The sequence below is a fragment of the Phodopus roborovskii genome, unplaced genomic scaffold (assembly GCF_943737965.1).
Source record: "Phodopus roborovskii unplaced genomic scaffold, PHOROB, whole genome shotgun sequence".
Taxonomy (NCBI): domain Eukaryota; kingdom Metazoa; phylum Chordata; class Mammalia; order Rodentia; family Cricetidae; genus Phodopus; species Phodopus roborovskii.
The window spans coordinates 2,640,108-2,665,550 of NW_026125264.1; the positions used below are offsets into that span (position 1 = coordinate 2,640,108).

The 25,443-nt window shown below is 50.3% G+C and overlaps 1 protein-coding gene across 1 annotated transcript; it reads right to left on the reverse strand.

Moving 5' to 3' along the window:
- Positions 1–177: 177 nt before the first annotated feature.
- On the reverse strand, positions 178–23,995 carry Xkr7 (XK related 7). Its single transcript, XM_051193175.1, has 3 exons — positions 22,811–23,995; positions 2,531–2,733; positions 178–1,500 (listed from the first exon to the last, which is right to left on the reverse strand). Exons 1-3 carry the CDS (start codon positions 23,383–23,385, stop codon positions 545–547), a joined length of 1,734 nt encoding a protein of 577 aa, XP_051049132.1. The 5' UTR covers positions 23,386–23,995; the 3' UTR covers positions 178–544.
- Positions 23,996–25,443: the final 1,448 nt, after the last annotated feature.

Genomic DNA, 25,443 nt, shown 5'->3' on the forward strand with positions numbered 1-25,443 from the left:
CCTCCCTGACTCCCTGCTCTAATTCTCCTCGTCTAGTTCCCCTTCCTACAGGAACTGTGCCAAATCTGTCCAGAGATCCCCCCAATTCATCGTACACCCCCTACAGCCTTTTCCAACCTTCTATCTCCTATCACAAGGCAGCCCTTCCCAACACTCCCTAGGGGGTGCCCTGGGCCCCAGGCAGTGCCTTTCCCCTGGTAGCCCAGGAGTGATATGAGATGATTCTAGGCAGGAGAAGGGTGAAGACCCTTGTGCCAAGCACAATATGGCATCCCCCATGAGAGTGGGGCAGTTCATGAGGGGGTAGCACCAGTTGACGCCCTGTGCCCTGGTCCAGGGAAACTTAGGGAACGGGCCATAGGGCTAAAAATGAGGCCTAGGGCCTCCACAGGGCTGCCCTCTCCCCTAAGAGAACCCCATAGTGGGGCCATTCTTGGATCCAAAGATCTACTTCCACTTAGCCTGGTGGCCTTGAAATCCAGACTTAACACTGTGGTCAATGTGGGGTCAGCCAACCCTGTCCCTTTTGGGAGGCAGACTGTGCCTACACTGTGGTCTCGTACTCCATCAGCTCCTGGGAGGTGCCCATGCTCCGGTACTGCAACCTGGGTGTGGCAGGTGAAGAATACTCCAAAGCCAGAATGGTCTTCCGGAGCCGGCGGTCAATAAAATGAGCATCCCATGCTGGGTACTTTTTTCGAGGCAAGTCAATCCGAATGACAGGCCCCTCTGTCCGCAAGGGGCGAGCCACTGGTGTGGGAGGCAAACCAGGACGCACCTGGAAGACAGGTGGTGTGGGGGTCCCAGCTCGCTCACCTCCCACCGAGGCCCCATCCCGCTCTGTGCCTGTAGTCCTTGGCAGAGATCTTGGTGGACTTGTGATGGCATCAGTTGGAGGGACACAGGGCCCTGGGGCTTCAGGGAAGATGCAGCCAGGTGCCTGGGGCCCCAGCATGGGCCCATTGGGGTGCAGGAGACAGTAATAGACACACATAAAGAATATGCCCAGTGCAAAGCTGGAGGCCACCACACAGACCAGGATGAGTGAGTAGAAGTCGGTGGAGAAGTTCCGGCTGGAGTACCAGAAGCCAGTGAGTGCTGCATTCTCCAGCAGCACGATGCAATAGTAGAGGGTCACACGACGGCGGCTGCGGCCCTCCTTGACGTTGAACCAGCAGAAGATATAGATGATACCCACCACCATATTGTAGATGATCTCTTCCCACTTGGACATGCAGAAGTCTGTCTCACCCTGGATAACCCAGAAGGTCATAATGCACCAGTGGGCAACGATGAAAATGCCAAAGTAGAGCTTGTAGACACTGGCAAAGAGGGCAAAAGCCAGGGTTCGGGCTGCAATGGTGAACAGGTGCCACAACACTTGGGCTACAGCACCCTTGTAGGACAGGGGCCGCTTGTCATCTCTTGAGTCTCTCAGCACCTTCTGGTAGGATGCCAGTGTCCAGGCCAGGGACACAAGGGAGGCAGAGATGGAGAGGGCTGTGGAGACAGGGTAGGGATGGGGTGGGCTGGGTTAGGGGTGGGTCCAGGTTGGGTCTGGAGAGGAGGTTCTGGGTCAGGTCCTGGATTCTGAGGAGGTATGAGGGAAGGGTCTGTGGATCAGATGTGAGGATGGTCTGGCTGGGGGGTCTTCAAGGACAAGGATATAGGGAGGCTGGGGAATGAGGTGGGATACTTTTGTGGGTATGGGAACATAAAGGGAAATAGATTTGGGGTGATGTTGATCTCCATGGGCATTAGGTCTAGGATTCTAGTATGGGGTAGACAGGGTTCAGGGGTCTTGGTGGAGGGTAGGAAATTAGGGTCCGGGACTCTGGGAGTAGAAGAGGAGGTCAAGAAGGGATCATTAAGTCAGGGAGGAGTCAGGAGACCCATTAGAAGATATGAGGCTGGGTGTGCAGGGACAACTAGAGCTAACTAAGCAGAGCTAGGGAGGTGGATCCCATGTGAGTCCCTGAATTCGGGGCTGGAGAGAGGGCAAAAGGCATTCCCAGTGGGCCTGAGGACTAGTGATGGAATCTTGGGACACTGAGGGTGGGCTTGGCAGGGTGTGTGTGTTAAGATATGAAATGCTTCCGAGACAGGTGAAGTTTGCTTTTTTGTGACACTGACTGCACTGGACTGGGGTGTTTTAGAAAGGGCAATGTTGGGACAAACAGGACTTGGTGCAAGGGAGGAGACCAGGGCATCCAGTGAAGGGATAGGTAGACAGAGTCTTTGAAAACTGATGGTGATTGGGCAGGCCTGTACAGCCATAATGGATCCCCAGAGGATGTTGGGGGAAGTAAAGGGCAGAAGCAAGATATGGTCTGTCCTGGCAATAGGGAAGGGAAAAAGAGCCCAGGGTGTTTGAGGGGTAATGTCAGAGTGGAAGAGACAAGTTAGAGGGGAGAAGGTCTAGAGAGGCCTAGAGGATAGTGAGGTTCCCTAAACCCTGTTCAGGCAGGTCTGCCATTGGGCCAGGACTCAGGGTATCCCCAGGGGCCAGCATGTGGCTGGCGGGGCTCACCAGTCAGCAGGTCTGGCTCCAGGCCGCGGTGGACCAGCAGGCTGAGCTGCAGCACTAGCTGCGGAGCGCTGCGCAGGAAGGTCTCCAGCAGACGCAGCATGCTCACATCTGCACTCTCAAACAGCATTCTCCAGTAGAAGTGGCGCCGCAGCCGTTCCCCGCGCCAGCGGCTCTGTAGCCCCAAGTACAGAGCTCGCAGATACCTGCGGGGGAGTTGGTGCTCAGATCCAGGCTCCTCCCAGCTCCGGCTCGTGTTGTTTCCGCCCATCTCAGCCTCCCCGCCAGCGTGCCTGGGAGAGTTCCCTACCTCCAGGTCCTACTACTCTCTGGCGGTAAAATGGGCGCGCCTCTCCAGGATGTGGTTGCAGAGCATCGAGTGCATCCATTGGCTTCTAGCCTAGTCCTGTCCTCATCTCCAGTTTAGAGGAAGGAACTGGGAGCCAGTGACCATTGCATTTGCTCAAGATCACACAGCTAGCCAACAGTTCCAGCCCTTGCCACCTACAGTGGGATGAACTTCCCAGCTAGGTACATCTTTCCCAGCTGTGAACTCCATGCCAGTGACTGTGTCACCTACTAAATGCAGCATTCAGTTCTTACTACATAGTAGGTGCTCAATCACTGTGTTCAAAAATGATTGAATGACTTCAATGGCTCTGATCACCTTGGAGTAGATAGAGAAGGATCTAAGCACCCACTTCAGTTCCTGATTCTACTTCTAATTTCCTGTTGAGTCTGTGCTCATTGCTACCCACGTAGCAGAGAGGATGGATGTTGAGAAGTGCTCACATGGTATGAGGAATTAAGTATACTCCCCCACCCCACTCCATCCCCTCTACCCCAGTGACCACAGAACCTGACTTTCTCCAGACTGGAAAATCTTTGAATATGACAGGTTAGCTCTTGGTCCAAACCACAGAGGGGTTCTCTAAAAGTGGCTTCCAAGAAAATGAGTGGAGAGTTTCCAACACAGATCCAGTGACCTATTGCTTGAACCTCCAACTGAGACACTAGGTATGGGAAAGTGCTGGCATTTCTAGGACATTAGAACCAGGGGACCAACTATATACACAGTTGCTGACAGCTTGTGAAAGAAACTTCAGTGCTATAAGGTCTCTTTATGATAATGGGGGGGGGCTTGATGGCTCTGGGCTAGTGTTCTATGTCGTGGACTCTCTCCCCAAATGTAGCCAAGAAAATCCAATTTGGGGTCCTCTTGGTCCCAATTAATGCTGCTGGCATAACCCCAATATGACACCTGGTAGCCAGGAGGCTGCTTGGATTGGACTATGTTTCTTCTGCTGAGTGGTGTTAAGTCATCTCCCCGAATCACCCAGTTTTCTGAGTCTCCTGCTCCCTCCCCCAACTCTCACCCAGGATTCCTGAAGGCAGCATCATTCAGTCATATAGCAGGTGTGCTTCAACCTAGCTCTATACAAGGCTTTGTGCCCCTACACAGCTCACCCTTCCATGAGAGGCAGATGGGAAACTTTGGCAGGGAAGCGGGGCAGCCCACAAGAAATATCCCCCCTCTTCCCCTCTCTCTTTCTCTCTCTTGCCCTACGGTATCTCATGTAGTCCAAGCTTGCAGCTAAGGATGACTTCGAACTCCAAATTCCATTGCCCCCACCCTCTAAGCGCTGGTGTTACAGGTCCATGCCACCATGCCAGGTTTTGATTGTTCTGTTTTTGAGGTAGGTTCTCATGTAACCTAGGCTGACCTCAAACCCCTTATTTAGCTCGAGCTGGTCTTGAATTCCCTACTCTTTTTTCTTCACCTCCTATCTCTCTTCCTATAGAAATCACAATGCCTGGTTTTAATTCCTGTTTTCAAGCGGATGTTGGCACTGGGCATAGTGGTACTGTCTCTAATCCCAATGCTTGGGAGGTTGAGGCAGGAGGACCACAAGTTCAAGGCCTGCTTGGGCTACAGAAAGAGATTTGTCTAAAAACAAAAAATAGCAAATCAATCAACCGATCAAACAGTAAAATACAATAAAAATCACTAGTGGTGGGGGAAAGCTGGAGAGATGGCTCATTGGTTATGAGCACTGGCTGGGTTTCCAGAGGACACAGGTTCAATTTCCAGTGCCCATATGGCAACTCACAACCATCTGTAATTCCAGTTCCAGGAGATCAAATGCTCTCTTCTGTGGGCACAGCACTCACAGGGTGCAGACATACATACAGACAAAATACCTATACACACAAAACACAAATAAGTAAATCTTACACACACACACACACACACACACACACACACACACACACACGAGGATGGTGATAGAGGGGGCATTCAGGAGAAAGGATAGACACTAAGTGCAGAGGAAATGGGAGCCCACACCCCTCCAGAGGAATAAGCTGAGGTTTGCTGGGCTGGGCTGGACTTAGGCTGGAGGCTTCCAATGAGAAGAGACACAGGAAGACCAGAATTTTCATAATTCATCATATTGTGAAAGTTCGTTAAATCCTGCATTCAGTTCTAGGCTGTAGAGCTAGGGGCATTGCTTAGCTGAGGAGTACTTGCTTAGTATGTACAAGACCCTGGGTTCCATCCCTGAAAAAAAGGAATCAGACCGGAGAATATAGGTTTAATTTCTAATCTGAATTCCAGAATTGAAGGTGATAGGATCAGCTCAGAGCCTCGAAAGCCTACTCTGAGGACTGGCTTGGAGGGAAGCCAAAGAGCAGCTGGGGCTGGTCCAGGCTGGAGCGACAGGACTGGGCTAAGGGAATACGTACCAGAGGGGAAGAGAACAGACCCAGAAGCAGTCAGAGATGAGGACCCCAGGGCTTCTGAGGGTCCCAGAACACAGACCTCCATTTCAGTCCTGCCCCACAGCCCATTTCCTTCCTCATTCCTGCGGCTCTGACTTCCAACAGGAAGGAGAGGCCAGCTGGTCCAATGTGAAGGGGCCTGGGGAGTTGGGAAGAGCAATACCCTGGAAGTTTCTCTGAGGCTAGGAGACCATCTGTTTCCGCCCAGGTTAGGATGAGGGAGGTGCCAGCCCTGCCAGCATCCATCACCACCTGGCAGACCTCCTGCCACTTCCCTGCCCACTCCTACTCTTTCATCTGCCAGGTTCCAGCTAACCGCAGACAAAGGGTTCACGTTGTCCAGGACTAGGATGGGGAGGGCTGGAAAGGAGGTTTCTGCCACCTGTCCGTGGTGCTTGGGGGTCGGAGGGTAGCACAGTAACCACCCTGCACCCTAGGAAAAAAAGGCCTAGCCTTTTTTAGCCCAGCCTCACCCTGGTCCTTTTGGCAATGGTACCAATGCAGTAGTTAGCTGTTCTACTACGACTAACTACTTGCTGCCAGGGGCTTGGGAGATGTCCGTCGGCTTAGGAGAGTGTTTGAGGCTTGTGGGGGAAATTTGGCTTCAAAACCCAGGGAAAAACTGCAGAATCAAAATTAATAAATGTTTAATTAAATGTCTGCAAAACAGAACATGATGTCAGCTAGTCATTTGCAATTTGGCTTTTATCTGGTTATATATAATTTACATTTGATGTTTGATGTGGCTGTGTTTTAATATGCTTGATAGATGTTGAGCCACCGAGGTCTTAAAACAACACCGTCCAGGGCATGCAACCTCATTTCCCTGGCCTCAGTTTCCCTTCTCTGAAACAGGGATAGCTCCTGTCACCCTGCCTGCACCACAGTCACCAGAATGGAGGTCCCAAAGGCAAGACAGAGGTACACTGGGTGTACCTGCCCTGGACCCTGCTTTATGGCCTTGGATAGTCTCTGCTTTCCTGAACCTTATTATTTTTCCTTGTCGTAAGCATCAAGTGATAGAATTAACAGTGATTTCCACGCTGTAGAGGGATGAGCACATAGTGGTGGTGGAGAGAGCATATATTGGGTGGAGGTCTCTGACTCCTTCTGGCCACCAAGCAACTGCCCTTGGATCCTCCTCACTGCACTCTGCTGCTTTCTCTGTTTGAAAGGATACTGAAAGAAGCAGATGTCACCACGGATGAGACCAGTAACACCCACACAGGACACTCCATCTCAAGACAAGGAATAATCTAGACTTGCTTTTCTCCAAAATGCATCAAGTGTCACTCCAATCCATCTTTCCAGTCTGTGCCCTTCTGCTCTCCAATGGGTGCCACCACCTTGTACGGGCACCTCCCATCATCTCTTGCCAGAATCACCAAGTCAGCCTTCTCTATGGGTCTCTGTCCAGCCACTCCTGCCCCCTACAGTCCATTCCACACATAGCAACCAGCAGGGAATTCTTAAAGCTTGTTGGATCAGGTCACCCCCTTCCTGGAAACCTCACATAGGCCTAGCACACTTGCAACAAAGCTCGAGCATCTTTCCTCAGCTCACAGGCTCCCAACCATCTGGCCTGCCTGTTTCTCTCACTGTATCTCAAACCACTGTCTGCTTGTTCCCCACACCCCAGCTGCATCTGAAGTTCCAGCCTCAGGACTTCCTTACTTGCTGTCAGCTGGAGCACCCTTCCCCAGATCCTTCCCTGGCTGGCTTCTCATCCGTTCCATTGACACATTCTTTGAGGGGAACACTCACCCCACATCGGTTCTTCTCATTTCCAGGGATCATTCTAGTCCCTCACATGCCTGCCTTACTTCTGATCCCCCAGCCTCCATCTCCTGAGTGGCGGGACTACAGGTGTGAGACGGCACATCCTGTTTATGAAGCTCTGGGATCAGCTTTGTGCATGCTGTGCAAGTACTCTGCCAACTCCGCTCCATCCTCAGCCCCTAGGCGTTTTCTTTCTATTGGGCCACTGGTGCTCCATGAGGCATGGGTACATGCCGAATGAACTGATGAATGAGTCTTGTGTGCACAAAGTCAGAACACTTCCAAGAACCACATTCCCCACCCATTCTGTTGTTCTTCCTCTGGGAAGTCTTCCTCGGTGTCCTTCTAGCCTGGCTAGGCTACATTCCTCTATGATTCTCAGATCTCAGTGGCCTGAAGCCCAGGGGGAGCTCTTAACACAACTTAACTACTAGAGGTTGTGTTGCCAATTTACAGGGGTATGGAGACAGCTATTAAAACTAAACTTTCTGGTTCCCAGTCTTCATCAGGTTTTTTTGAGATAGGGTCTTGCTATATATTCTGTCTGCCCTTGAATTTGCTAAACATTCAAGGATGGCCTCAAGTTCACGAGATTATAGATGCGATCCCTGTTGTGTCATTTCTGACTTCCTGTCTCTAAAACAAACAAAAATTATCAAATACATAGTGTGTGTGTGTGTGTGTGTGTGTGTGTGTGTGTGTGTATAGGTATGGGCGTGCCATGTGCGAAGGTTGGGGGACACCCTGCGGAAGTCAGCTCTCTCTATTTCCCACGAGACCCAAATCAAGTGGTCAGGCCTGATGGTGCCTTTGCTTTCTGAGTCATCTTGCCAGCTTCCACCTCACTGTCTCCTGCTGAGAGGAAGTGAAACATGCTCTAGAAGAGGAATCTGAAGAACCAGTAAGCATGAACTGGTGGGGCTGGCGGCAAAGATGCTTGGCCTGAGGAGTAGAGAAGCTAACAGTGTTTGAACCCGCCTGCTCCAGAACCACAGCTCCCTCGGGACCCTACGACCTCCGTGAACGGGCAGCAGGGTCAATAAAGGAACAGAACTCATTCTTCTTCCCCAACCAAGTGACCCTGTGACCCAGCATCTTCCAGAGCCCAAGGGATTTGATTTAATGGACAGAAGGAGGGGGGAATGGGCAGGGTCGATGTTCCTGAGTAGCGTGTGGCCTAAGCGCATGGCTTACCCCATCTCTCTTATTGCTGAGTCACCCAAAGCCTCTAGCATGAGGTGATGGTCCTGTCATTGGTTTTAGTCTCCATTCAGACAGGCAAGCCTGGCTCTCAGATTCCAGGTCATTCATTGCCTGTCCCTTGAATAGCAGTTTTCTCTATCAATTGTTTTACCATTGTAGATCAATCTGTGAGTCTCTTGCAGGGATCCCGAGCCAGTCCACCTGTCTGTCCAATGAACTTCACATTATTCTGTTGCCCAGAGACTTCGTCCATCTTACTGTCTGCCCTGGGCTCTGGGGCCAGCCTGTCTGCCCTGTGGACACAAGCTTTGCTTCTCTCTTTGTGGGTCTGCCTGCCTGGGGCTCCCAGTCCTTCACGGACTGGTCCATCTGCTGGCCTGCTGCTCAGCTCGTAGCTCGGCATGACTGCCCGTTTTCCAGCCATCCTCCCCTGCTTGCTTCTCTTCTTCCTGACTCTGGGTTCCTTTCTGTCTGTCTGTGTCTCTCACATCCTCAGCTCTTCCATCTGTCGGTCTCCGAGTTTCCGAGCGTGTGTTCTCGCCCCTCCCCACTTCCGCTCAGGGATCTGGGCCAAAACCACAGCAGCTTCCAGAGGCTCCCCCATTCTGCCTGTTCCATCCATGAAGCAGCCTGCTAAAGACCTCTGTCTCCAAGATGGGCCCCGCCCTGTGACACCTGCAGGCTGAGGGTGGGGCTTGGGAGACAGCAGAACTCCCCTCTCCAAGCCCTTCACCTCTTTGTAGGACGACAGAGGACAATGTGTAGGGCTTATCGATAGTGATATTAATTCCCAGTGAAGCTGGGAAACCAGAAAGTGATAATACGGCATAAGACACTTAAGCAAGGCATCCAGAAGTTGTTGTTCACTCAGTGGCCTGGTCAGAAAGGAGCCTGGTATTTCCTAGCCAGGAAGGATGGTACTCATCTGTAATTCTGTGCTTGGGAAGCTGAAGCAGGAGGATTTCTGGTCTGAGGCCAGATTGTATGGTAAGTAAGACCCTATCTCAAAATACAAAACAAGGAAGCTGAGGCAGAAGGATTTCTGAGTTCAAGACCAGCTGTGCTACTCACTACCTTCCAATTGGTCTGTGTGTCATAGTGAGACTGTCACTAAACAAAGCAAAAAAGTCACAATTACTAACTGAAGGAGAGTTGGTGATTTCTGGCAAGGCTGAGACAGCTTACAGACTGGCTGTCCCTCTGAAAGCTGTCCCTGAGAACAGAGAGCCAGAGAAGACCTGGCTAGGTGAGTTTCCCTTGGGGGGGGGTGTCTCTGCCCCTGAAGAAAGTAACTGCCATTCATTCAATACACTCTGTTTTGTACCTTGCTAAAATCTTCATGCAAACCTGTGACATTTGTGGATAGGAGCCCATCTTCTGATGAGGAAAACTGAATCTCACCAAAAGAGAGGCTCAGTTGATGTGGTGTGTGTGTGTGTGTGTGTGTGTGTGTGAGAGAGAGAGAGAGAGAGAGAGAGAGAGAGAGAGAGAGGAGAGAGGAGAGAGACATAGAGAGGTAGACAGAGAGAGGGGGCAAGAGGGAGGGAGAGAGGGAGGGAGGGAAGAAGAGAGGGAGAGAGGTGGGCAGGGAACTGGGGATTGATCCCAGGGTCCTGTACATGCTAATCATGTACTCTGTCATTAAGCTATCTTCTCAGCTCCACTTGACACTCATTTCCGAAATACTTCTGAGTCCCTACTATGTGCCAGGAACTATGGCAGACACGAAGGTGGGCAAGAGAAAATCCAACCCATGTGATAGGTCTGGAGAAAAATACATTCCTTAGGCTCCGTGTCCCCAGGGACAGCTCAGCACAGTGGAAACCAGTGGGACTGGAAGAGGTTTGGCAGTCAGGAAAGATTTTCTGGAAGTCTCAATTGCTGGTCAGTCTGAAGCAGGCACATGAGCTATGCAGGTGTGATGGGAGATGTCATTCTGTATATGTTTCTCATACAAATGGGTTAATACTTAAGACAGAGCTAGCCGATAAGAAACTAGAAACTGGCCAACTCAGGTGGAAAAGGAAGGGGAGGGAATCTGGTAGAGGAAACAACTGGAGCGAAGATCCTGAGGTTAGTGAGAGGGAGGGAGGAAGAGATGGTGCACAGCTGTGTTTGATTTGGTCTTCATCACATGACCCAGGAAGGTTTTAGATGGGACAGTGGTTTGAGAGGTAACGCCTAACTGTGGCAAACTCCCTACAAGGGGACAAGAGTGGGTGGTAAGACGACTGTTACCAGACATTTGGAGGAGAGACTTGGCCCAAGTCCAACAGCTGGATCTGTGTCTCAGGACAGGGTGGTACCCTTCATTTCACCAGCCCAGGAATGCAGTTACCACCTGTGGCTTCTGCACTGCAGCCCGGAAGGGTGGTTTCCACACCCCTTCCCATTGCTTTACCCCCTAATCCTGAGCACTCCTGCAAGGATGTGAAAATGGGCCCTTCCTGGGGTTGGCAGCCAAAAGAATCCTAAATGTCAGTAAAGAATGTGATTTTACACGTTTGGCTTCCATCTCATGTGATGCGGGGAGCCAGGCTGTCTCCCTCCTCCCTCACAGCCCCCTGGAGAGTCACATCCCCTCTTCTTTGCTGGCCTCAGACCAAACACTTGCTGCCACTGATTTTAGGGCCTGGCTAAAAACCTGTGACTTTCTCCCACTCTGTCTTCTCTCCTCAGCTCCCAACCAGAGTCCATATTCTTGCTTAGTAGAAAAACAGACAGCTGATCTGGAGCAATGTATTTGGGATCAGGTTCTGGATTCTCACATCCCTACCTTCTCTGAACCTCAACTTTGCCATCTCTATTATGGGTTGGTGATGTGCAGGAAAGAATAACTCAGTGCCCTGTCCTCTGAAGCTCCTTTGTTTGCTCTTTCTCTTTCCCTCAGTCCCTGGGTGGAGGGAGGATGTCAGGAAACAGTGGGGAGGGCCTTGATTCCAATCTCCTGGTGACATTTGAAGGTACCAGGAAGAACTGCATATGGTTGTTTGTGGTCTGACAGAGATTTTAGAAGTAGATGCTCCAAGGACCAATCTGATTTCATTTTGGGGGCTCTGGGGAGCTACAGTAGCATTGCCCCATCTAAGGAGGCAGTCAGGCCTCAGCTCTAACCTTCCATGCCCTGGGAGAAAATGGAATTCAGCAACAGAGTATGGAATTCATTGTTTTTCCTTATGCATTTTTCAAGCTCAGCTAGCAATTTAGGATGCAAAAAGGAAAGCCCCAGGTTGCAAATTGTGGCGACTAATTAAAGAAATATCACATAACTTTTAAAAGAAAGGCTTTGTGGGTTTGCATGCATTGCAAGCTGAGTTGTTAAGAATACTGGCTGCTCTTCCAGAGGACCTGGCTTTGGTCCCCAGCACCCACATGGTAGTTCACAACCATCTCCAATTCTAGGGGATCCAATGCCCTCTTCTGACCTCTGCAGGCACCAGGCACATGGATGGCATACATGTAGGCAAAACACTTTTATACATAAAAATGAAAGTTTAAAAATCCAGGCATGGCACTACACACCTGCAATCCCAGTGATGGCAAACTGGCAGGCTGATCCCCAGAAGTTCACTGGTCAGCTAGTCTAGCCTTCTTGGTGAAGTCCCAGGCCAGTGAGAGACTCCCTGTCTCAAACCCTGGAGAACGTCTTCTGACCTACACACACACACACACACACACATAAGCACATATGCATGCATGCCTGCACACAGCACACACACACACACATATCTACAGGCAAAACACTTGTGCACATACAGTAAAAATAAATTTCGGGAAGTTTAATTTATTTAAAAATGTGTTCCATCCATCCCCCTGCTCCCATTCTAAAGGCTTAGTAGCTGTTGGTGGCTGGTGGCTGGCACATTAGACAATGAAGACACAGAACCCTGCTGACCCCACGGAGTCAGCAGACAGCACTGACCTCTACAAAAAGCCAGATGGACCAGGAGTCAGTGACATTAATGATTCAACGTGAGGTTCACCAGCCTAGACACTTTGCTTTGGTATATGCTTAAAATCTTGCGTACTGAAAACTAAAATGCTGCATTAAAAAGTAGATGACATTGGGATATAGCTCAGGGGCACAGCATTGCCTAGCATGTGTGAGGTGCTGGATTTGATCCCAGCACTGAAAACAAAAGAAACAATGAACAAAAACAGGTGAATTAAAGTGAAAGCAATAGAAAATAGATGAAGTAACCTCATGGGGAATGAACACATCCCAGGCTGGGTCTCCCAAATGTCAGCAATTTGCAGCCTGCAGCATGGCAGTCCAGCAGCGTGGGACTTGGTATTGTAAGACCCTCAAGTCAGGGCTGTGAATCTAAATCATAAGGGGCTTTACAGTCATCTAGCTTGTCCTTTACACTGAAGTAAAGTCTCTGCTTACAGCCTCTCTGCCAGTTAGCCGCCTCCTCCACACCCTTTGCTGGTGGGCGTTCCTGCCCTTGCAAGAGCTGTGAGGTCTTCTTGCTTTTACCCAAAAGACCCCACCTCTGTTTAGCTTTGGATTGTCTGTGTGCACACTACCTTGGGGCTGCAGAACAAGGATCCTTCCTTGGTGGGGCTCAGTAGGTGAGGGTTATTAAGAATTAGGACCCCAACAGCTCCTCTCCAGCCTCCCCCCCCCCCTTGAGACAGGGTTTCTCCATGTAGCTTTGGAACCTTTCCTGGCACTCATCCTGTAGATCAGGCTGGCCTCGAACTCACAAAGATCCGCCTGCCTCTACCTCCCAAGTGCTGGGACTAAAGGCAAGTGTGCTACCACCACCTGGCCAACCCCTCCCCTTTTGTTGCTAAGCTATAGGATGGGGTGTAACTCAGGCCACAGGGCAGCACCAAGCAGGTTTTCAGAGTCTGCACCCTGTGACAAGCACTGACATCTCTGGAAAACCCCGAGGCTGAACCATCATGTCTTCCGTTTTATAGACAAGTTCTGGTTGTTGAAGCAATTCTGCACAGGATCACACAGCTACAAGGTGAGGGGATCTTGGCCTGCCCAGGGCCCACAGTGCGCTGCTCCTTTGTTTTCTTTCCTGAGCACTAGGCCAAAATTCTCAAGTCCCCATATGAACTCAAGAGAAGAGGAAATGACTTGCCCAGGACTCTGACCTCAGAGGTTCTGTTCAGTTCACATCAACAACACTAAGCACCCTCTTGGCATCTCCTAAGTCAGCTATGCCTTTTTCCTCTGGGGAACTGGACTCAGGCTTGCTATGTTAAGTCTTACCCTCAGCCCACTGGCAGCAGAAGCTGAGACTGGAGTCCTAGCAAACCTTGCCGCTGTGTTCAAGCTGCAGGCTTTTACACTGCCTTAGCTCTGATACCACAGCCATGAAGCCAAAGCCTGTTCCAGAAGGCTCTTCATCCAGCAGCTGGCTGGGTGCAAGGCCAGCAAAGGTAACAAGGACATGGACAGGCCTCCACTGGCTTGTGATCTTTGGGAAAACCAGCCAGATGGGCTGTCAGGAGTGAGTGATGAGCCCAGGGGACAGCAGAGAAAGAACCTAGAAAGCAGGTACTTTATTTTACATTTTAGATGCTTTTCTGATTCTTTCTTCCCATTCCCAAAATAATACCCAATTGACCTGTCTATAAGAACACACATAACTAGGCAGGGGCTGTGTGTGTCAGTGGGTAAAGCACTTGTGCTAGTGTGGAGACTAGAATTTGAATCCCCAGAACCCCTGTAAAGTGTGTGTGTGTGTGGAGGGGGTGATGGTGGTGCAGTAGTGTGTGCCCCTGTAATCTGTAATCCCAGCACTCCTATGGTGATATGGGAAATAGAAACAAGAGAACCTCCTTAAAGCAGTGGGAAGGCTAGCCTGGATTATACAATTGCAAAGCAACAAGAAGCCCTGTCTCAAAGTGTCAGACTGGGACTGAACACCCAAGGTTACCCTTTGACCTCTCCACATGCCTGTAGCATATCCACTCTTGCACTCACATATGAAGGCACAAACACACTCACACACATGCACACAAAAATTTAAATATATGTGTACATATATTTAATAAACACTGGAAAGACGGCTCAACAGTTAAAAGCCCTTGCTGCTTTGCAGAGGTCCTGAGTCCAGTTCCCAACACCCATATCAGGCAGCTCATAACTGCCTACAACTTAAGCCAGGATCAAATGACCTCTGCTAGCTTCAGATGTGTGCACACCCACACCCACACGTGTACATATACTATTTAAAAGTATACATATACTTCTTTTAAAAAAGCATTTGTTTAGCTAGCAGAAGAAACTATGGCTTAGAACCCACACACAGGGATTTGGGAGGCTTGACCACATGGTTTTCAGCCCTGGCTTTGCTACCAACTGGGAGGCTAGTCCTCTCTGTAACTCAGTTTCACATCTGTAAAATGGGTCAATAATGCTAGTTAACACTGAGCACTGTAGTGTGCTAAATAATGCTTAATAATGTATAAAATGTGTATTATGTATTCTGTCACTATGCCTGCACAGTGGCCATTCACACAGGGACAATTATCCCTTTGCCACAGATGAGAAGAAAACCAAGGTTCAGAGGTATCAAGTGGCTCATTGAAAACTATGGTGGGATAGGGTTTTCTTTCTGTGGGCCCTTGTGCTTCATCCTGTCCATCACAGATGTCTTAATAAACAATAACTAATTTTTAGTAATATTCCTTATGTTTTGAGACAGGGTCTCACTATGTATCCCTAGCTGACTCTCTACCTAAACCAGTCTGGTTTTGAGCTCTTGGAGCTCCCAAGGGTTGGAACTACAGAGGCAGATGCCACCACATCCATCAAAATAGCTGATTTTTACAACAAACGTGAATGTATAGATTTGTCCCAGTGAACTGAAAACCAGATGTAAAACCTTCAAACAACACAAGAAATGTCTAATTGTGGGCTGGAGGTGTAGCACAGGTCATGGACTGCTTACCTAGCATGGACTAAGCCCTGGGTTTGATCCCCAGCAACACATAAATCAGGGCATGGTGGTGCATGCCCTACAAAACTAGGTCTTGAAAAGATTAGAAGTTCAAGGCCATTTAGTGGCTGTTGAGGGTGGCCTGGGACACTGAAGACCCTGTCTCAAAACATAAGCAAACCCAAATTCTAATCAGCAAGTGGAAATCTCCCTTAATCGTACCTCTTCCCAAGGAAACAATTTTGGGTGAGGCTGGAGTGCATAACTCTTCCATAAACAAAACTGCCAACCAGTTCCACTTTAGGTTATGAAGATGACTTAGGCTAGCTGAGGAAGTTGAAGATGGTGTGAGGGGCTGGGGGTGGTGCTCAATTTGGGGAAAGCTTTGAGAAAGAGACAACATGGAATGTGACCTTGAAGGGTGACTTACTCAGGGTTTATATTGCTGAGATGAAACACCAGGACCAAAAAGCAAGTTGGGGATGAAAGGGTTTCTTCAGCTTACATTTCCACATTGCTGTGGAAATTCTCCAAAGGAAGTCAGGATAGGAACTCAAGCAGGACAGGAACCTGGAGGCAGGAGCTGATGCAGAGGCCATAGAGAAGTATGCTTACTGGCTTCCTTCCCATGGCTTGCTCAGCTGCTTTCTTATAGAACCCAGGGCCACCAGCCCAGGGATGGCCCCGCCCACAATGAGCTGGGCCCTCCCCCAGTGATCATTATTAAGAAAATGCCTTACAGCTGGATCTCATGGAGGGCTTTTCTCATTTGAGGCTCCTTCCTCTCTGATGCCCCTAGCTTGTATCAAGTTGACATAAAGCAGCCACTGCAAAGGTGTGTAGAAATTCCCTGGTGGAGACTGAGAAAGAATCTGATGGAGAAAGCAGCCGCTGGGCACTAGGGACCAGCGATTTGCTTCGATGGCCTGAAGACAGAGGATGAAGCCAAGACCTCTGATGCAGGATGTGGAGAGAGGGGAGCTGGGACACCCTGGAGCTCCTGGATATCAGAACCAAGATCCCCAACTGCCTCTGGCTGTGGGTAGAGTTGGGTGGGGTAGAGTGGGGTGGGGTGAAGTGGGAGGGACATGGTGGAGGAAGCTGATTGCATTTCCCAGGGCAAGAATTTGGACACCTTCACAAAGACAGGGTGGTGAATGGAAAGGCCAGAGTAGATCTCAAACTGCCTCCTCCTCTCCCTAGGGACCTTTGCCCCAGCTGCTGGGTTCAAAGCCATTTCCTTGCAGTCCTCCCTTGCCTGGCTCCCCAGGGTTTCTTGCCTGTGTGGTCTTTATAGATCAAACAGAGGACAGGGCCTAACTGCCGCCTCTGTGTCTGTTAGGAGAGGCTCTAGCGGACTGTTGCTGCCCTGATGGCGGGGGGAAGGAAGGGTGGGGTGGGGAGCTCACTGGCTAGGGTCTCCCTAGAGGTGGGTGGGGAGGCCACACTGGAACAACGCTGGCAATTCAGCACAGGGAGGAACATTTGTGAAGGGGCCGCAGCCAAGTCCAAGCAACTGTAAATATGTTTCAGATGTGGGTGTGATGATTCAAAATGCTAGACTCATAACCAACACAAAGAGAATGGGTACCAGGGTTGAAATGACGTTGAGAGGACCGTGACACAGTTTGGAAAGACTACAGACCCTACCTTGCAGCCACTGTTACAAATAATTATGAAAACAGCAAGGGCTAATTATAGTTGAGTGCTTCTCTGTTCTAGGCAAGAGGTGCTAAACATGATACGTGTGTTATTTAGCTTTAGGACACCCCAAGCCGAATGATGGTATTATTGTTTCCAAGACCCAGGTCAGTTATGGCCTTTGCCCAAAGTCACACAAAAGTGGCTGATGCAAGGATATTGCTGGCTCTGGAGAATGGGTTGTGACATTGCCCACATGAATGAGGAGACGGAGGAAGGGCCAGAGAACGAGAGCGATCCTGTGGACCCAGCCTGATGTGGAGACCTACCCCCGCTGCTGCAGCTCTGGTCCAGCCCCATCCTTGCTCCCCTAGGTCTTATGGAGACTCCTATGGACCCAGACTTGCCCAGCCAGAGTGGACATTGAAAAAAGGAGTCCATGCCTTCTCTGGTCAGACTCTCTTGGCTCCCTTTTTAGGGACTAAAGGCTCTGCATGACTAGCCTCACTTCACACTCCCCTCACTGACACTCCTCTCAGCACTTCTGGCTGGTGTTTCCCATTGCCGGCAACACCCTTGCCCTTCCTGAGACCTCCCATACCTCTCCCTGACTAGCCCAGCCGTCCATCCCCATGCCAGCTCTTTAGTCAGGCTTCCCTCCCCAGATCATCGCCCCTGCCACTCACTGGTTCCTTACACTGTTTCAGCTGTGTATGTGTGTGTGTGGTGCGTGTACCTGTGTTCACGTGCAGGTGTGCACACAGAGGCCACAGAAGGGTGTCCTGTTATTTCCTTCTCTGCCTAATTCCCTTGAGGCTTAGTCTTTCACTGACTGTGCGGTGAGACTATTAGCCAACAAGTCTCAGCCATCCTCCTGTCTCCACAGCCCCAGAACTTGGGTTACAGGCACCCATGGCTTTTTATGTGGGTATCAGGCATCAGAATTCAGCTCCTCATGACTGGCAAGCAAGGGATTTCCCCTGCTGAACCGTCTCCCCAGCCCCTAGCTCGTCTTTTCCAGGAATAACATGACTATCATGTGGCCCACTGTAGTTCACAAAGCCATCTTAATCACTTCTTTATCCTTGGCATTTAAACAGTTCCAGGTATACAGCAAGTGCTCCATAAATATCTGAATGAGTGACTTCAGGTTAAATACACGAGTGACATGCCATTGTGGCTCACAGCCCCCTCCCTGAATCGCTGGCTCACAGAACAACAATGGTACTACCAGGTTTTTTAAAATCTGATTTAAATTGTGTGCACCTGTATAGGAGTGGTATGTGTGTGACACACAGCTCACATATGGGGCTACTTCAACCATGTGAATCCCTGGGATTAAACTCAGGTTGTCAGGCTTCATGGCACTGGGAGGACCCTGCCAAGATGTCTCACCTGATCTGCCACCAGGTTTTGAATACTTAAATGATGAGACCAGCCCTTGCTAAGTCCTTGGTACAAGTCACCTCCTTAAACACAAACAACACAAGAAGCAGAAAGACAGTTATAGGGTCTACTTTAGAAGGGATGGAGGCATGTGGCTTGACAAGGTAATGGTTCAGGATCTGAATGGAGGCCGTGAATCCAGAGTTCCTGCTCTTCGAGTTACACCAATGATCCAGCTTCCCAGAGGGGAACCCATAACCTGATTTACAGCAGCATGACTCACTGCAGAAACTCTCGGGAGTGTAGGGCTGGATGGGACACACAGGCAGAGATGGGACAGCTGGACTCAGTGAGCTGGTAGAGGGACCCAGAGGCTCGCTCACTGCCACCTACCCTCCTCCCCACCTCAAAGGGCTCAGACTTTGACAGCCAGAAGGAATCCTATGCCAGGTCTCCTCACACTAATTGGCTTAGGAAGCCATGCTTATCTGGGTAAAGCCGGGGCCCAAGATTAGGGAGAGTGGGATTCATGGCTTACTGCTTTGCTGCCCACAGGGTCGGAGGAGGCAGAGTTGGGACTTTAATTGGCTTAATAGCCCTCAGTGGCTTAAGAGCTCAGAGGGCTGGGGGTGGGAGGTAGATAAGAGCAGCCTGGTAACCATCCCATAGACAGTTTCATGCCCCAACAAGGGATCTCTCCTCCCAGGGACTCAGTTTGCTACTGCCTCAAGGCATTTCCCTGTGATGCCCCCTCACCCCTCCTCCCTGATGCCCCAGACAACACACCAAGTGTGTCATGCTAGGGATGGAGCTGGGTTTGGGAATGAGACAAAGGGGCAGGCGCTTTCCCTTCCTGCACTTACTCCTGTGACCTCAGCCAAGTTGCTTGATTTCTCTGGGCTTTGCTACCTTGTTGGATGAATGAATGTATCAATAAGCACTGAGGGAAGGTTTTAATGCAAGATGCCTGGAACATGTCACACAAACCTTGCTGCAACATGGCAGGTGTGTAGTATCTATGAGTTCCTTCCTTTTGTGTTTTAACGAATGACATCTGTGTGGAGGGACCTTATCGCATGTGGTGTTTGCCTGGGGTTATAAAACGAAGACACCCCCCACTCCAATGTTTCCTTTGGCTGATACTATTTTTAACACCCGCCCCTGTGTGTGTGTGTGTGTGTGTGTGTGTGTGTGTGTGTGTGTGTGTGCCTGTGCCAGAGTACAGCTTGTAGGGGTCAGTTCCTCTTTCTGTTTTGGGAGTCCTGGAGAGTGAACTCAGGTTGTCAGGCAGGCTTAGTAGCAAGCACCTTTATCCACTGAGCTCTCTCCTTGTCACCACTCAGAACATCTGCTGCAACAGCTCATGGGGTAACATGTTATGCCAACACCTCTTAATTTCTAGGCATGCCAAACTGGATGGCTCCTCTGAATGTTCCTGTTTATCCAGGCCATTGGCAGTTTCAGAGTTCAAAGATTGGGGAACAAGGGTCCAGAGTATTCAGTGACAACAGACTCAGAGTCAGAACCATAGCCTGGTTAATGTGGCCTGGTGTGCTCTTCTCGCCCCCAGTAGCCATTTCTATTGAGATCTCTCCTAATTTACCGGAGAGTCTGAAGTTAGTGAACAGTCAAGCTGTCAGTAATTGCTTTCCAGCTCTCTGTAGACCCCAGCCTCACTCCTTCCTTTAAGTGATCTCTATTCTATGCAGGGAACGAAGTACTCAGCAGGTGACCAACTTATTTCAGAATCTCTCCAAAGGGCAGGTGTATTAGGAGGCAGAGGACACAGAGTTGTAACCTAGATGTAGAAAGGGTACTGGGGGAGGGCCCTAAACTGACCTTGATGACCTTAAACTGTTCTGGGCAGGAGGTGATCATATGGCACTGTACCACATCGTTATGGGTCATGAGAAAGATGCCACATCTTAAGATCACCACATCTAATCATATCATTTCACACATAGGGAAACTGAGGCTCAGGAGTAGAAAGAACCTGGCCCAAGGTCACTTTCAAACCAAGATGAAAATGTAAATCCTCTAAAAGCACGCCCTCCCAAATTCAGCATCTTCCCACAGTACACAGTTTCCTCATCACCCATACGGTTCAACTGCCTCCTCCCCTTTTCATTCTTATCTCTATACAACAGAAGCTGGAGGTTCTGTCATCATGCAATCTCGCAATCTCAGACCCATAATTCTTCAAGCTTTAGGGGACACTTTGGTGGCAGAATTGCAAGGTGGATGAACCACATTTGGTTTTCGAAGACACAGACTCTTGAGTTCCAAAGCTCCCAGTTGCTCACTGTGTGACCTTGGGCAAGGGTGCCCCCCTCTCGCAGCCTCCATTCCCTCATCCGCCAAGTGAAAATTACAATACTAACCACATGACAGGATCATTAGAAAAGACATAGGAGAGAACGGAGGCAACCAGTGGGCTTGGCAGAAAGTGAGTGCTTAATAAAATAATTGCAATGGCATTGTAAATTAGGGTTTGAGTGCCTAAGTGAATGTTTAAAATAAAATGCAATCAAGAGAAAGAATTCACAAACCAGGACCATGCAAACCCTGTCTAAATTTTTTACAGGCCTGATACTACTACAGCCAATTTCTTTCCCCCTCCCCCAGAGAGATTCTGACTTTTAAAAATACCTCACTATGGACACAAACCACTTCAATAGGTTGGGTTCCCCCATGCTCATTTGATTGTTACTCTGTCCAGTCATCTCATCCCAACTCTCACTTTCTCAGTGTAGAACAGTGGAAATAATGAAGAGAGAGAGAGAGAGAGAGAGAGAGAGAGAGAGAGAGAGAGAGTTCTTCTATTTTCAGGACCATGGAGTTATTGGACTTTTAGCCACTTCCAGCCACTCCCCCAGGATGCCTATCTACGGTCATTTTCCCTATATTTGAGGGAAACTCAGTTTCTGTTCAAGAAAGAAGAGTCCTAGTAACTTCGTGTAAGTGGGTTCTGAATGGGGAGGAGGAGGGTAGCCTATGAGTTGTGGGGCAGCTGGCCCACTTTAGGCTGAAGGGAAAGGGGAATGGAGCTTTGGCTACCCAGAATAGGAAGTTACCATTTCAGAATCTAAAAATAACCCACCATCTGTCCACTTGGGCACAAAATGATAAATGCAGATTAGTTCCTGGATGTAGACATAAATATTTTTGTGTGTCAGGCTAATAATAATAAGAGCATGGATAGTGTTTCCCCCTCCCCTGACTCCAGGGTGAGTAAAGTAGAATATTCACAACATCTTTGCAGATGAAAATAGGGAAACCAAGGCAGAGAGAGGATCAACAACATAGCAAGGGTGACACATGGCAAGTGAGCAGCTGGGTCAAACACTAGGGGTCCAGTTTCCAATACTCAGTCCAACTGTATCTTCTGAGTTAGGCAGAATACATTAAAAAGTAACAGAGTAAATAACTATCCTCTATATCTGTAAAGGAACTTAACCCCAGACTCGCCACACATCTGTTATGATAATCCCTTACATCCCCCAAGGACGTTCCAATCTGCAGAATCCTCACACAGACCTCCTCTCGCCTAGTCATCCCAACAGGTTAAAATCTGAAACAGTAAGTCATTGAGACGGGAAGTGTAGAGAGTACGTCAGTGAGATGGGAAGTGTGGAGAGTAAGTCAGTGAGACAGGAAGTGTAGAGAGTAAGTCAGTGAGATGGAAAGTGTAGAGATTTTCTCTCACTTCACAGGTGAGGAAACAGACCTGGGGGAGGAGAAGGTGTGATAAGATCACATAGTAAGAAAATTCTTTTTGTCACTGCAGGTACAGACCAAGGAACTAGAGTGATTCTGATTCGAGAGGAGCTGTGGTTTAGAATTTCCCCTCTCTCCAATTAACGCAGCCCAGCAGGCACCCTGCTTGCTGGCAAAGGAAGAAGCCTGGAAGCAAACAGTTTGAATGAAGCCCCAGTGTTGTTTTCCGGTCTGAGGACTAAGGGGCAGCCAATAGTTATCTAGTGTCAGAGTCAAGATTCCAAATCTCCTTGAACCCTTTTGCTGGGGGCGGGGAGTAAGGCTCTGTGGAGCTCCTTAGGAAGTAGGAGCCAAAGAGTGATGGACTGGTTTCACCACGCCCTTTCTCAACAAAACCAGGAAGTTTAGATGGGATAGTTATTTAGCTGCCTCATACTCTGCCTCTCCTAGGATGTTGGTGGTGAGCTGCAATTCTGAACTGAGTGTCTCTGAGGGCTGGGAAAGACTTCTGAATGCTTCCCCAAGTCTAGGCTTAGTACCTGGACATGGAGGAGGGGTCAGGACCGGAAGGATCCCAGTAGCCCTGTTTCAAGCATAACACTGTCCTCATGCTCCCCAACTTCTCTTTGCTCACACATCACTAAAGATCTCTAGCCCCTTCTTGCCCCATTAGCCAGATCAAAGCTATGGATCTGGGGTCCAACAGAGCTTGGCAGAGGTGAGGAGCTGACTGAGAAGAAATCAGAGCTGCAATGGAGTGGGTCTGGGTGAGGGTCAGGGCAGGACCAGGACGGGCTAGAAAGGCCAGAGCAGAACTGGGGCGGCATCCCATTCCCAGGACTCAAGCTTCCTTCACCTGCTCTTTTCCTACCTCCAGACCTGGCCGAGCTGCAGGAGGTGAACGAGGGTCTGCAGTAGCCAGACGCAGAGGCGGCAGCAGCGACGGCGGTAGGAGCTGGCCGAGGGCCGGGGTACGAGCTCCGGGCTGCCTTCTTTGGTCCTGAAGGCGACAGCGCTGTCCTTGGTGCTGATGGCGGATCCGCCGATGTCGCTGTCCTTGGTGCTGACGGAGGGTCCTGGGGTCCCCGCGGGCTCCGAGTAGTCGTAGACGAACCAGCGGAAGCTGAGCAACTGCACAACCAGGGAGGGCAGCAGCACGAAGAGCAAGGTGAGGCCAAAGTAGGTGCTCTGACCCTGCAGGTAGTAGGAGGCCGCCAGCCACAGGTCGGTGGCGCCGTCGGAGAAGAACACGAGCAGCGCGCACAGCACCCAGCAGCAGTCCCGCAGCTCATAGCGTGGCCCCGGGCCCCCCGCCGCCGCCAGTCCCGGGCCCGCGATCTCCGCCACCACCTCCCCGCGCCCTCCCGCCCCGCCCCGGGCTGCTCCCGCCGGCCCCTCGGGCCCCGGGCCGGCCGCGGCCGCCGCTCCATCCGACTTCGCGGCCATGTTGGCGGAGCAGGAGGCGGGGAGCGACTTCCGGGCGGCGGAGCGGGTGGGGTGCGGAGTGGGGAGGACCCTGCGCGGGCGACTCCCGCCTCCCGCTCTTCCTCCGCCGCTCCTCTTCCTCCTCCCCTCTACCTCAATTATTCATCCTTGCCGGCGCCGCCCCACCCGGACTGCGGCCTGGATGTGGGCCGCCCCTTGGGAAAGGAGGGGCCCGAGGCGGGGAGAGCATCTCGGGTCACCCTAGCATGGCTTCCTTGGAGGCGTGGGGCCCAACCACATGCTTTCTGCCTCTGGTCTCCCCCTGGACCCTATTTCTTTTTGATTGTCCCCGCCCTATCTTCTCCTTTTCCATTGATCTTCTGCGGTACCTCCGGTGATTAGGGTCTTGCGATGCCTCTGGAGGATGAAAGGCCAGGGTCTGCGAATAAAAAGGCAGATGTGGGAGCAGCTGTTTGGGTACTTGCTTTAACCTTTAGCAGCAGTCCATTCCAATGTCACTTCTTAGTTCCCTGGTGTTCACTTATTGTTTCATCCCCTCCTTTGATCTTGAGAGGTCTCTTTTTTCATTGTCTTTTTTTCAAGAGAGAAACTGCAGTTCTGAGTCGCAGTCTCTTGCCCACTCTTCCTTTCAGGAACCGCGTTCATCTGGCCACTAGCCCGGTTAGGGAAGGCAGAGGGGAGGGAGGGGAAGGAACCCCTCCGGGAGAAAGAACAAATGCAAGTTGCTACCCCGCCACCACTGGAGTCCACATTTTCTAGGATGTCCGGGTGAGGGTGGGAGGGGGGCAGAAAGATAGAACTAGTGATTTCTGATGGAGAGGACCCTGAAGGTGCCAGGAGGTGGCAATGGGACAGCCACTACAGAATGTCAGTTGAGGAGTTATGTGGCTAGGTCAGGACTTAGCAACAGAGTTGTCTGCCAAAGCGGAACAAGGATTACCGCAGCCTGGAACTGGAGAGACCAGAGAGACATAAACATGGTCCATGAAAGGAGGTGGGGGAGGGAGTCCCTCATGTGCCTGGGTACTCCCATGCCACCACCCGCCTTGGCTTGGGTCAGATGTCCTAGGACATCTTTTTATCAAACACTGGAACTGTTTCTTTGTCATTATTCTAAGCAATGTGGAATCACTAATCATTTCAGTCTCACAGTTTATGTGGTTTATATGTTCATTCACCCATTTTATAGATGAGAAAACAGTCAAAGAATTTCATTCAGTGGCTTAGAATTACATAATAAGTGCTAGAAACGCATTCATATGTGGCTTTGAAAAGCTCAAGGGCATGAAGAAGGGGGAGGAGGGGAGGAAGTGAGGTGGAAAGACCACCCTGCTTCAGAGTGACAGGGAGGAGAGAGGAGACAGCTGCCCTGGGCTGGGTGGAGCAGCCATCTGCTGCCCTGCAGCCTGGCTTCCCTTTCGTGTCCAGGGACTGTTTTGGTCTCAGAGATGCTCGGGAGGTTGGGGTACCAGCTGTTGCCTAAAGCTAAAAGCAGAGGGGAAGTGTTAAAGGCTAAGGGAGTTTTCAAGGCTGGATGCCAAGCCAGCAGCCCACGTTTAGACTGGCAAGAGGCTGGAAGCCATCTCTGCCTGTTTGTCTCCTACAACCCCAGACCTAGAAACCAGTTGAATATACAGAACCTTAAGTGGGGTCAGAAGAGTGAGTCTGGCTCCAGCCACTCTCTCGTCAGTTCTTAGTGGTCTGTGTCACCACCACCACAGGTGCTTGGATATGCCTGGCAAAGATAGGATCCCACCTTTGGGCCCAGCTAAATGGAAGCCTCTATATAGCCCGTAAATGGCTTAATCAAATCAGCAGCAGAAGTCAGGGTTAAGCTCTGATAATCTGATGTCAGAAAATCTGGGTTCGAGACCCACAGTCCCTTCAGGATTCCATGGCTTTTGGTTTTTCTTTGCTTTGTAGAATAACAAAGTAGAGGATGTCACATGCTTTCCAGCTAGGACTATAGTGGGGATAATAATTGGGAAATTTTAGTAGGGATAATGCTTCCCACAGGAACTCCGTTCAACATCCAGTGGTGGCCTGTTCTTGGTCCTT

Excerpts from the sequence above, each read along its gene's own strand:
- Xkr7 (XM_051193175.1), bottom strand. The coding sequence starts at position 23,385 with ATGGCCGCGAAGTCGGATGGAGCGGCGGCCGCGGCCGGCCCGGGGCCC. Across the intron at positions 2,734-22,810 it reads CAGCTCGGCCAGGTCTGGAG|GTATCTGCGAGCTCTGTACT; the intron begins GTAGGAAAAGAG and ends ACTCCCCCGCAG. Across the intron at positions 1,501-2,530 it reads GGAGCCAGACCTGCTGACTG|CCCTCTCCATCTCTGCCTCC; the intron begins GTGAGCCCCGCC and ends CTGTCTCCACAG.